This window comes from Poromitra crassiceps (genome assembly GCF_964638095.1).
Source record: "Poromitra crassiceps genome assembly, chromosome: 29".
In the NCBI taxonomy this organism is placed as follows: Eukaryota; Metazoa; Chordata; class Actinopteri; order Beryciformes; family Melamphaidae; genus Poromitra; species Poromitra crassiceps.
The window spans coordinates 3,463,609-3,477,718 of NC_139641.1; the positions used below are offsets into that span (position 1 = coordinate 3,463,609).

General features: G+C 45.8%; 1 protein-coding gene across 1 annotated transcript in view; it reads left to right on the forward strand.

Moving 5' to 3' along the window:
• Positions 1-210: 210 nt before the first annotated feature.
• The window catches only part of LOC310799922 (fibroblast growth factor 13-like), a gene marked incomplete at both ends in the record, with an annotated part of 31,987 nt that continues 18,087 nt past the window's right edge, over positions 211-14,110 (forward strand). Inside the window, 4 exons of the mRNA XM_083662530.1 lie at positions 211-430; positions 1,301-1,411; positions 7,243-7,346; positions 11,873-12,071. Coding sequence (XP_083518656.1) covers positions 211-430; positions 1,301-1,411; positions 7,243-7,346; positions 11,873-12,071 — 634 coding nt within the window. The remainder of the gene's footprint in view (positions 431-1,300; positions 1,412-7,242; positions 7,347-11,872; positions 12,072-14,110) is intronic.

A 14,110-nucleotide genomic window follows, 5' to 3' on the forward strand; every position in this document is an offset into this window, starting at 1 on the left:
CACGACTTGAATGAAGCGCCCGGGCGACGACGACGACGCGCACGATGGAGCTTTCCGCTCGGTTGTTGGTGGTGGTGGCGATCCGCAGCGGGCCCCACGGTGTGTGATGCGAGCTGAGCCGTGGGTGGTGGTGTAGACCTCACCTCTCTCCCTCACCCCACAGCCTCCCGGCGGGGACGCAGCTCCTCCCTCAGGGCCAGGGGGGTGACCATGTCTCGGGCGGCGGCGATCGCCAGCTCCCTCATCCGGCAGAAGCGGCAGGCGAGGGAGCAGCGCGAGAAGGCCAACGCGTGTCGCGCCGGCGCCGGCGGCACCGCCGGCAGCCCGAGCAACAGCAAAGGCGCGGCGGAGAAGCCCAGCAAGCTCGACGTGTTCTCGCGCGTCAAACTGTTTGGGTCGAGGAAGAAACGGAAGCGGAGGCGACCGCCAGGTCTGAGGCGCGGGGGGGGGGGGGGGGGGGGGGGGTGGCCATCACCTGCTGCACCACATCTTCACCACCATCATCACCATCATCAGCACCATTTTCTCTCATCTCCAAGGTGGACCTTCATCATTTCATCAGCATGTCTTCTGGCTGTGTCTAAGTGTGTGACACCACAAAACATCTAATGACGTTATATTGTCACAGGTACATGTTGTAGCATAAACAGCTTCTCACCCTCTGACACTTCCTGCTCATGTGTCCACATGATCACATGACAGTAACAAGCAAATCATGCAGTTAATGTCTCTCATCTCCTCTCTCCTCTGCTCTCTCCTCTGCTCTCTCCCACTCATCTCCACTCTCATCTCCTCTCCTCTCTCATGTCCTCCCCTCCTCTGCTGTCTCCTCTCCTCCTCTCCCCCTCCTCTGCTTTCTCCTCTCGTCCTCTCGTCTCTCATCTGCTCTCCACCGCTCCTCTCCTCTCTCCTCTGCTCTCTCCTCTGCTCTCCCCTCTCTCATCTCCTCCTCTCTACTCTGCTGTCTCCACTCGTCCTCTCCTCCTCTGTTCTCCTCCTCTCTCCTCTGCTCTCTCCTCTGCTCTCCCCTCTCTCATCTCCTCCTCTCTACTCTGCTGTCTCCTCTCCTCTCTCATCTCCTCTGTTCTCCTCCTCTCCTCTGCTATCTCCTCCTCTCCCCTACTCTCCCCCTCCTCTCCTCTGCTATCTCCTCTCCTTTCTCCTCTCCTTTCTCCTCTCCTCTGCTATCTCCTCCCCTCCTCTCCCCCTCTGCTTTCTCCTCTCGTCCTCTCCTCTCTCCTCTCCCCTGCTCTCTCCTCTCTCATCTCCTGTTATCTCCTCTCCTCCTCTCTCCTCTCAGAGCCCCAGTTAAAGGGCATTGTAACCAGGCTCTCCAATCGCCAGGGCTTCCAGCTGCAGATGCAGACTGACGGCACCATTGATGGAACCAAGGATGAAGATAGCACTTATGGTAAGTCTAACCTTTGAGCATGCAATCCATAATTCAACTGACCATCTGTGAGCAGTTGTAAAATGAGCTTTAAATTGCCTCTATCTATCTATCTATCTATCTATCTATCTATCTATCTATCTATCTATCTATCTATCTATCTATCTATCTATCTATCTATCTATCATCTATCTATCTATCTATCTATCTATCATGTGGGTAATGTTTCATTTTGTGTCCACACACACACACACACACACACACACACACACACACACACACACACACACACACACACACACACACACACACACACACACACACACACACACACACACACACACACACACACACAAGTCAGGTCAAGTCATGTTTATTTGTATAGCCCTAATTCACAAGCATGTCCCAGAGGGCTTCACAGAGAATATGTCTAGCTAATTCTAGCTGACACAACAGTAGCAAATTACAGTAGTAATGACACACAGGTAACACACACAAGGAGGCATTGTGACATGACTGATGATCTCCTCAGTGATGCCATAAGACTGATGATGTTATCAGTGATGTCATAAGGGAGCACACACACACACACACACTGATGATGTCATGAGTGATGTCATAAGGGGGCACCCATCCACCCCCCCCCCCCCCCCCCACACACACACACACACACACACACACACACACACACACACACACAATATGGCATTGTGACATCACTGATGACCAGTGATGTGATAAGACTCATGATGTCAGTGAAGTCATAAGTGGGCACACACCCGCGCACATGTAAACTCAAGGGCAATAACATTTTGTGAGCAACACCCACACACACACACACACAGACACCCACACAGACACACACACACACACACACACACACCAGCTCGGCGAGCTGCAGGGCGAGCCTAGGATTCGAGCGCACGTAACGCGCGAGATGCCTAGTAAGTATCATGTAAAAGTCGACCTTAGTGAGATCATAGCAGCGCCCCCTATACGGCGAAAAGGTGAAATGCTGTTCATTTTTCCAGCAAATAGGTACATTTCAGAGTGTCCTGTCTTTTCTGAGGCAAGAGTCATTATGATCAATCATGTAATGTTTCCACAATATGTAAATCATTTCCTCCACAATCGAGCTGTTTATTTGTTCAACCTTTCCTCGACGAAAACCAGGGGCGATTTTAGCCTGACATTTGTGTAGGGGCAGTTTGATGTTGTCACGTCACAACGCACCATCACACACAAAAGTAGGGGTGCTCCAAAAAAAAATTGATTCTTGAAAGGATCGCGATTCTTAATGCCACGATTCCTGGATCGATTCCAAACTCCCAACAATCGATTCTTCTTCGTATTGTAAAAAAATAAAAATAATAATAAAATAATTACAGTGCACCTGAACGCAACATGCAAGATACCAGCTGAATAAGTGTCCAAATGTTCATGTCATTTGTGTACTGTACTGCCACGGTGCCACCACCTCTTGCACTTAAGAACTCTGGTTAATGTATTCCCCCCAAAATCTATAAATCCTTCTCAAAGTCTACAGATCCCCGACAGCCTGTAAATCCATCTTATCTGAAGAACATAAGTTTGCAAAATGAAATTAGGCCCTGACTGTAATACTTCAGAAGTTGAATTTGAAGTTCAGCATTAATACATTTGTCATTTTTTGTCTTAGATTTACCTTTGTGTGTTATTGCAATATAAAACTACATAATTGAGAATCGATTCTAGATTCTGGAATCGAGAGTCGTTGGAATCGAGAATCGATTCTGGAATCGGATCGTGACCCCAGGAATCGGAATCGGATCGGATCGTGGCTTAGCCGGATCGGAGCACCCCTACAAAAAAGATCTAGCCAATCTATGGTAGGCAGGCATATGACTGTGATCTGAGTGCCAAGGAGCAGAAATATTCCAAAACTAAATACACTTCACATTTGTCCAAAACACACAGCACACAGCAAAACCACAGCAACATCGCCATTGAGTAAATGTACAAACCTTGCATTCACTTTATCTTCAGGCTGAAGCATGACGAAATCTTCTGGTCTGTGTGGCCCTATAAACGCTTTATTTCCAATTGATCTTCCAACGGCAACGTACTAAACCGTACAGACAACAAATAGTCTACTACGCCATTCATTGTAAGTAGGCTAAATGAAAACACACATGACATTTCGCGGCCAGTCCGGCCACACCTGTTGGGGGCGGAGTTCATGTCAGGAGTTCACACATTGGGGCAACATTAGTCTCTTAAAACAGACTGTCTCATCTACATCCGGCGAATGCAGCTATACACAGTCTGTACGTTACACCCCCGGAACATGCACAAGGAAGTTGGGGGAAAAAACCTTCAGACCGGAAGGAAGTTCGACGGAATCCGACCAATCACGACAAGCCCCGAGTTCCGCGAATGCGGCATATTGGATTCTGATTGGACTAATGAGCGGAAGACCCACCTTTCTGCTTTCTGATTGGACTAATGAGCGGAAGACCCGCCTTTCTGCTTCCCATTCCGGTTGGTGCGTGATTCTCCCCCACGAAGTACAGACGGTATGGCGGAAGCATTTGAAAATTGCGGAAGCCAACTCGTCTGTTCTAAGAGACTGGGGCAACATCATCTCTGCCCCTTTACCCAATACAAAATTGGCAGGTGACAGACAGGCCATGTCACGTTGTTGTTTCTATGGCAACGGTGGGTCAGAGCGCCGGCCTGCCCCATATGCAGGAAATGCAGCGCGAGCAGAGCCGAGCACACAGAAACAGACACACACACACTAAGGAAATGACTCCAAAACAGCACTATAGGGATTGTGAGTAAAGTTCATTTATATATAGACACCAAATTCACAGTTGAATCACTACTTTGTAATAATAAAAATACGATTCAGTTGCGAGTCAGATGCGAGCTTCTTGCACCACAGCGCCATCTGGTGGGGCACTGCCCTACTTGCCCCTAATGCAAAATCGCCACTGGACGATACATTGGCAATGTGGACCCATCTAACGAAAGAATGAAAGATACTCCGATGTCCGTCCACTAACGAGCAATAACTAGAAATGCAGCATGAAATGATGCGCTGATTCTAAACGCCAGTAAATGCTAAATGCTAGTAGCGAGATGCTAATAAATACTTTGCTTATCTCAAGCTCTCTTTACAAAATTGGCACCCGAAGCTGGTCTCTTTTCCCTAGTCCACATTCTCCTCCTCCTCCTCTTCTTTAGATGCTTTTCCATTCAGCTTAGGGATGTCCGATATTATCGGCCTACCGATATTATCGGCCGATATTAGCATAAAAAAATCGATATCGGAAAATATCGGTATCGGTTTTCATGCCGATATTTTTTTTTTTTTTTTTTTTTTTTAATACAGGGGGAGTCTCACTGAGAGCAATGCTCTCTTTTTCAGGAGTGCCCTGTTCACATTCACACACACATTCATACCTGGAAGCTGACCAGTACAACCACAGTCTGATCTGTTGGCCACTGAGCAGCTCCACTGGAGCGGTTGGGGTTAAGGGCCTTGCTCAAGGGCACCTCAGTGGTGGTAATGAGGGAGGGGCAAGCGCTGCCTTTTCACTTTCCCCACCCAGATTTATCCTGCCGGTCCCGGGGATTGAACCGACGACCTTCTGGTCACAAGCTCGCTTCTCTAACACTTACAACTTTAACACAACATGCATATTATATATTAAACTCTTCAGCTACATTAAGCTACATTATGTAACTTGTTACGTGAAATTTTGGTGGAAAAAAAGCCCGCTTATATCGGTATCGGTTGATATCGGTTGATATCGGTATCGGAAATTAAGAGTTGGACGTTATCGGATATCGGTAAAAAAGCCAATATCGAACATCCCTAATTCAGCTACATAAATACCACTATTTCAAGGGCTCAATTCTTGTTTATGGTTTATCTCTAGGTTACCACTACAGACAACTGTAGCGCGCCGCACGCTGATGCGTAGTTGATGCTGATGTGACGTGATTTGATTGTTGTGTATTGACTGGTAACGGCGTGCGTCATAACATGCAATTCTATAGGTGTATTATCATCGTACAGTCTAAATGCACCATACATCATTTATAATTAGATCCAGTGTGGCCTCCAATAAATGTATAAGATTGCTCAAATCTCACAGTCTGTAGGCGCCATTATGCACAGTTGGCGGCAGCACCATCATCATTAATCTGTGCTACTTTTCACCCAGCCTGCTGCATGAGAAGAGAAACACCCTGTAAAAAGCACAGTCTACTTTAATTTAATTTTTATTAAATTTTTTATTTAACCTTTATTTAACCAGGTAAGACATTAAGAACAAATTCTTATTTACAATGGCGACCTGGCATGACATGATTACACGGGGGAGACCTCTAAACGTTGACCCACATTTCTATCACTGGCTTTGAATGGATGAGCCATGTAATCCACAGTCATAACCACAGGCATTATATATGCATGGTTATATGCATAACCATGCATATTATACATGGTTGGCTAAATGAGCATCATTAAATAGGGGCCTGACTCATCAAACTGCCCGGAATAATTGTGTACCTAACTTAATGGCTGTTTCTCCCCACGAAATACAAAAGGCCTGAAAATCAATTGCATAGTTAAAAAGCCTGCTTTTTGTGTCTACATCATAAAAAGATCTATTTATCTTATTGTTGTACCGTTTGTATTGCTAATGCAGGCATAGGCGATTCTAGGCTTTCCAAACAGGGGTTGCACCACCAAGAAGGTAACAGTACTCTGACTGGGGGGTATCTAGGGGAGGCTGATGCCCCCCCTGGACAAAGAAATTTGGTAAATTTTAAAGTAAAATGCATTAATCTGGTGCACTCTGAGAGCAAAATGAAGAGGCTAGTAGATATGATATAACGTCGCAGAACATCAATTTTGGTTTATTTGGTAGAAGTGGAACTAGTATTCCTTCTGGTTTTCGTCATTGTTCATGATTTTGTGGAAAGTATTCACTAAAGATTCTATAGTGAATGCTGCTATTAACTTGTGTTTACTTTTGCTACTAAACCAACATCAGGACATCCAAGCAAGTTCTGACAGAGAGCAATGTTATTGGACCCATTGGACAAACACATTTGCATATCTCCCAGCATGCATTGTTCCTTCCAAACTTTTGACCACAAAGTAAAGTAACCACATTAAATAAGTGGTGAGTGGAAATAATCATTAGCCTATTCTTAGTTAAACATGCAGTTTTGGAACATTCAATAAAGACAAATAAAAAAATAGACTAGGACTCGACACCCTAAGTGATACACACATGTTATGAGAGTGGTTTATATATCCCTCACACTAACATCCGTTTTAGTGTAGAATGGTTACGGTAGTTCCTTGCTCTGCTCTCACCCTAAGAGTGCAACGGACAAACAACCATGTCCAACCCTGTATGCTGCGTTCTGTGCGTTGACGTGCCATTTTATTAGATTTTTCCTAAGTGGGAATTTCCCACTTCCGAGTTATAATTTAATGCATATATGCTTTACTCCCTACTGGCTTTTAGATAGATCTACTTCAAACAATCACATGTTTAACACCAACCTGTAAATCATCACTTTAATTAGGTTCCCTTGCCGCCTGATGCACCTCCTAAAATAGCTTTTCTGTGGCAAAATGGAGGCGTCATCCTATAAGTACCCGCTGTTAACATTGATATTGATGACACCTCTTCTCTTCACTGTGCATGTGAATGTGTGTGTGTGTGTGTGTGTGTGTGTGTGTGTGCGTGTGTGTGTGTGTGTGTGTGTGTGTGTGTGTGTGCGCGCGCACATGCGTGCGTGTGTGTGTGTGTGTGTGTGTGTGTGTGTGTGTTTTGTGTACGTAGCTGTGTTCAACCTGATCCCGGTGGGGCTGCGTGTGGTGGCCATCCAGGGCGTCCAGACCAAACTCTACCTGGCCATGAACAACGAGGGCTTTCTCTACACCTCTGTAGGTGATCTCTCACACACACACACACACACACACACACACACACACACACACACACACACACACACACACACACACAGATGCACACACGCACACACACACACGCATGCATGCATACGCACTCACACACACACACACACACACACACACACACACACACACGCATGCATGCACGCACACGCACTCACTCACACACACACACACACACACACGCACACACACTCACTCACACACACACACACACACACACACACACACACACACACACGCATGCATGCACGCACACGCACTCACTCACACACACACACACACACACTCACGCACACGCACTCACTCACGCACACACACACACACACACACACACACACACACACACACACACACACACACACACACACATCCTGTGTGTTTTAAAATGCATAGAGGGATATGGGATGAGAGCGATGTGTCTGTTTCCTCCGGCACCATCTTTCTCTCTTTGGCCTGGTTGGTATTCTAGGGAGGATGTGGTTCCCATGGAGACACAGGACTAAGGAAATGCAAATGTCAGCTGTCCTAAGTTGTTGCAGTTTCTGCTCAGAGCCTGGTCCGGACAAAGGACCACGTCCTCTCCCTCAGTCTCTCTCTCGTGTGTGTGTGTGTGTCACTGATGACATCATCAGTGATGTCACCATTCGAAGCCTAGGCTCGCCCACTGAGCGTCGCATACGGAGCTCGGCCGCCACGCGGCCTCGCCTGCCCTCTCGCCTGATCTATGACATCACCGATGACGTCATCACTGATGACATCACTGATGACCTCATCACTGAACTTATGATAGCCTCAGCCAGGAAGGATGACATCACTGATGTCGGAGCATGTGAGCGGAGTGGAGCTCGCTCGTGGAGTGGCCCTTTCCACCCGCTCCAGACCGCTCCCCGCTCAATACAGATTTCTCCCACTCCCACTCACCGCTCCGCTCTGCTCAAAAAAAGATAAAAAGGCCAGGGTGTTTTAATTTGCGTTTTAAACGCCTGGGCGATGGGCATTGCTCACTACAAATATCATGAGTTCAGCAGAGTCGGCTGAATGTCCATGTCGCACCCGGCCGCAGCCCTTAAAGCAATAGCCTAATAGCGTATGTGTCTTTATGTGCGCCAAGGGGAAAATGAGAATGCTGGCAGAAGAAAATAGATACTCACAATTCTCTCATGAATTATGAGACTAAATTGGTCGGATTCGATGTATATAGATGAATAGAAACGAATGATAAATCAAATGTGTGCTGGTGCACACTTCAAAACTTCAAACAGTACGCTGCGAAAGTACGCACGCAGCACGCATATATATGTATATATATATATATATATATATATATATATATATATATATATATATACACGCATATATATGCCCCACTTTAGGGCGATAATTCCACTCATGTTTGAATACAGGGGTGTGGGGATCACTGCACGGATCAGATTGCTGCGTACAAGTTGGGTAGCATAATTACTACAATAAATAAAAGACTAATATTGGTTGCATGGTCGAGCGGTATTGATCCAATGAAAACACATTATAGCGTTCATATATTACATTAACTCATTCTCCGCCATTAACGTGGAACGTGGATTGTCAATAGGTGTTTTCTGTCCCTCAAACCTGAAGGATTTTCTTTTCACCACGCAGCAGGTGGCGCTGACAACACGTCCACAAGTCACTTGTCCTCTCAGGAATTAGTCATCCATTTCCTAAACTCTCACACCGTGAGACCGTGTACATTTCAGCTGGTAGATTTGCTCCTGACCTCCAGTCACAGACAACCACTGCTGATGTGGTGCCTCCTCTGGTCGTTAGGGGCGCCTGTTCAGAGGGAGGGGAGCTGGTTGGAATAGCGTGATCCTCCCATCCTCCTACCGGTGAGGCTTCCTGTTAGGTGTGTTAGCCTGGTGTGTTAGCCAGGTGTGTTAGCCAGGTGTGTTAGCCTGGTGTGTTAGCCAGGTGTGTTAGCCTGGTGTGTTAGCCTGGTGTGTTAGCCTGGTGTGTTAGCCTGGTGTGTTAGCCAGGTGTGTTAGCCTGGTGTGTTAGCCAGGTGTGTTAGCCAGGTGTGTTAGCCAGGTGTGTTAGCCTGGTGTGTTAGCCAGGTGTGTTAGCCTGGTGTGTTAGCCTGGTGTGTTAGCCAGGTGTGTTAGCCTGGTGTGTTAGCCAGGTGTGTTAGCCAGGTGTGTTAGCCAGGTGTGTTAGCCTGGTGTGTTAGCCAGGTGTGTTAGCCTGGTGTGTTAGCCAGGTGTGTTAGCCTGGTGTGTTAGCCAGGTGTGTTAGCCTGGTGTGTTAGCCTGGTGTGTTAGCCAGGTGTGTTAGCCAGGTGTGTAAGCCAGGTGTGTTAGCCTGGTGTGTTAGCCAGGTGTGTTAGCCAGGTGTGTTAGCCTGGTGTGTTAGCCAGGTGTGTTAGCCTGGTGTGTTAGCCAGGTGTGTTAGCCAGGTGTGTTAGCCAGGTGTGTTAGCCTGGTGTGTTAGCCTGGTGTGTTAGCCAGGTGTGTTAGCCAGGGAGCACAGAGAGATTCCGCTCCAGCAAGCAGGGCAAGACTGCTGCTGCTGCCCTGCCGGCCGGGTGCCGTGGACAGTGACGCCTTGGTCTCTATAGTGATTGGTTAGACCCAAGCCCCCAGTGCCGGCCCTATTCATCTGGGGGCCCTAAGCAGGGCCGCGGGGCCCTCTGGCAACTCCCGGGGCCCTAGGCAGCCGCTTAGTTCGCGTATAGGGTGGGCCGGCTCTGCAAGCCCCTCATAGAAATGCTCTGAAGTGACTGCAATCTCAGACGACGAGGAAATGAGTTTATGAATTGATGATGCAGTCTGAATATCAGGCTAGATGTTCCCTTCATTCCTTTTTGATATTCGGTGTTTACATAGAAGAAAATATTCCGTGGGTCTCGTAAAATTAGTGAAAATGATCAGAAATCCTGGCGGTGGCTGGCGACTTTTCCTTTGAAACTCTGGCGGGGAATGAGTTGAGGACCATAATGTGACCATAATTTATTTCAACGTTCTCTATCAAGAGTAATTCAGTTGGTTAATAACATCGCTGGGCTGGGCGCAGTGTTTGTGGTGTGGGAGATTCGAGCTGTCAAAAGGCAACACAAAGCTTGCTCCTGGCCAATAACGGCACTGCTGCGTAGGCGAGCGCAGGGTGTATGGTCTGCCCCAAATCTACGGTGAGTTTCGAATTGTGCGTTCCTTTATCGCAAAATAACTGGGATGTGGAGGCTAAATGACGTCACATCCATTTTGTTAGCGTTCCATTTGCAGAAAAGTTAAGCTGGGAAGTTCACTGTTCACTGGTCAGATCCACTCGCTAGCCAGGCTAGCCATTGTTAGCAATAACAGTTGATAACGAGGCATTTCGTGGCATTTTGCGCATACAAACACTGCAGCCTCATGTCCACACAGATAGAAGTAGGTTGTGCTGTGTATAGCCTACAGCTGATTTAATGAGACACAAACAAGACAGAAGTGCTAAATAGCATTTATACGATTATAACTACTGTTGTTGCGCGGATCAGCCATCTTGGATTTTTTACGTCGGGGCTGCTGAGGCTCCTACCAGTTTGGAATGGGAAATACCAGCTCTAGTGACGTAACGTCCCCAGTGTTTCCCACAGGATTTTCAGTATTTGTGGTGGGGGACCGCATACCCCCCCGCGAGATTTTTTTAAACATTTTAAAGTAAAATGCATGAATTTGGTGTACTTTGAGAAAGCTTAAGAGCAAAATTAAAAGGCTAGATCTATGAAGAACATGTCATCATTACTGTGCTGTGGGTTTACAATGACAAACTAAATTTCTCCCTATAGGTCAGGGATACTCAACTTGCTTTGCCACTTTCGTGAAATGATAGAAGGCGAGGGGCCAGTTAATAAACAAACAATATACGGTACATTTTTCTGTAGCGGATTGTAGGTTTTTGGGGTGTCAGCCGGAGTTTAGGCTGACAATGTTGTGCACACCGGATAGTTACCAGTAGTTAGGTTAAGTTAGTTAGGTTAAGTACATACATAAGTGCCTGAGCAGATGGCGGTATTTGACAATTTAGCAGCTAAATCATAGATTATTGAAAGATATTCCATATTCCAGACTGAAATGCTATAACATAAGTATTGGCCAGAATGACATGAACATTTATTGGACACTTATTCAGCGGATATCTTGCATGTTGCGTTCAGGTGCACTGTAAAAAAAAAATATATATATATATATATATATATATATTTTTTTTTTGGTCAACATCTTATTGTGGCGGTCAAAATATTATTGTGGCGGCCCGCCACAAATTCCTTTATGTATGGGAAACACTGCGTCCCAGCTCATGAACTTTGAACCGGTAAGATGACCAGTTCCCAGTTATAAAGGAATGCACGATAACTCGTACCTAATCCCGCCCGCCCTCCCTCTGGCTACCACGCCCGCCTCCGCCGCATCGCCTCTCCATCACCCTCCTCCTGACTTCCTTCATTTACAATCTCTCTCTCTCACATCTTCCCGTTTTAGGAACACTTCACCCCGGAGTGTAAGTTCAAGGAGTCCGTGTTTGAGAACTACTATGTCACCTACTCCTCCATGCTGTACCGGCAGCAGGCCTCGGGCCGGGCCTGGTACCTGGGCATCAACAAAGAGGGCGGAGGCATGAAGGGGAACCACGTCAAAAAGAACAAGGCCGCCGCCCACTTCATACCTAAACCACTCAAAGGTAAGAGTAGCAGCACCAGCCCACTTAAAGGGACAGCTCACCCTAAAATAACCGCCCCCCGACCTGTAGTGCTATTATATATATATATATATATATATATATATATATATATTAGGGCTGCACGATATATCGTTTACACATCGTCATCGCAATGTGCGCATGCGCGATAGTCACATCGCAGGACGTGCGATGTCAAAAGCAAATTAACTCGTCATGTTGCTTGATAAACTCTCACTTTAGGGGTAACCTACTGAGTGAAATGAGGTTCTCTCAAAGGAGAGAGACGCCCCGCTACTGTACTCACTCATTTAGTGCTTAGCTTCAACACAACAAACATGCACAGAGAGCTCAATTGAATTGTTTTTGCTTATGTTGGGTTGCTGACAGTAGCCCGTCTGTAAACGATGTGATTGCGGAGGCGGACTGTCCACAGCTTGCAGCGCACCAGTATACAGCAGGCTGGCTGCTGTAACTCAACATGTCCGTGGAGTGGAGATATTTACTCTTGAAACACCAAAAAGCAAGACCGCAACTTATGACACGAAGGCTGAAGTGATTACTGAGAACGAAGTTGTCCGTGTTATCACTCTCTCTCCCCCTCAGTCTCTGATGTTGCATCACATGATAGCAGTAACGTTACGGTAGAGTTAATCATACATAGCGACTCATTTACACAAAACATGTCGGTGCAAATAAAAAGACAATAGACATAGCTGGGCAATTAAATGTATATTTATTACTTTTCACGAATTAATTGTTTGTCAACGGTCGGCTGCATGTGAATCCTCCTCTCTGTACTGCCTCTCTCTGTGCGCTCAAAAACCGGAACTCCCCAAATGCGGAGCGTACCACTTGGTAGTTTCTGGAGGGGGGTCAGACCAAGTGTGTGAAGTGGCAGCGGTGTTTCATTGTTGATTTATTGAAATGTTAGAACTTAGAAGAACGAAAGAAGTTGAAAGCAGTGATTATAATCAATTAAATCTAATGTTTTTCTGCAAATAGCAATATTGGGAGGTAGATTCTGACACTCAATATTAGGGGTGGGCAATCTATAAAATTTATATCCATATTGTGATTTGAGACTATGGTCTTAGATGTTGGATATGGTAATATGGTGATACAGCATACATGTTGTCTTTCCCTGGTTTTAAAGGCTGCATTACACTAAGTGAAGTATAGGCTAGTGACATTTTGAAGTAGAATGTCATAACTCACTCACTTTTTCATGTATGCAAGTCATGGAAATCCATTGGTCAAAATGTGTATGCACTCTGATAGATGACGCTCTGAGGCCTACCAGTAGGTCACAGCCCAGTGGTTGAGAAACATTAAAATACCTAATTTCCCCTCCAAAATCAGATGGACTCCTCTACAAAATCATCCCAATCATTCTAGAAATATTATTTTCTTTCAAATAGAGCTATTCTGGTAATCTGGTGAAAATCTGTATTTTTTCATATCGCAATATATATCGCATGGGCGGGGAATATCGCAATGTCAGTTTTTTCCAATATCGTGCAGCCCTAATATATATATATATATATATATATATATATATATATATATATATATATATATTTAAGCAATATAGCTATATTATAACCCTTACTAACCCTAACCCTAACCCTAATATATGCTATATTGCTTTTATAAAACGGTTTCCAAGTATGATAATATAAATATAATAATAATACTATAAGTCCGACTGGCATGGTATTCTGATAGAGTCAGTTGAAACACTACTGTAAGGCGGGACCTCTAGCAAGAAGATAGACGTGCGGGTGATTTGATTGGATCGTTCTGGAGACTGAAGTTGACATTGGCCAATCCTGGCGCTTGCTGAGAAGCTGAGAGCTTTTTGCAAAGCCCGACACCAGAGCCGTATGCCGACACCAACTAACGTTACGTCTTATTTAGAAATGCGGGGTTAAGAGTGAGGGCGCGCGAGAGAGGGGTTAAGACATTAGCCCGCGTCTATTCTTGTACAAAACATAATTTTCTGCGAAGTATTAGTAAAGTTATAAGCGAAGATCGATTCA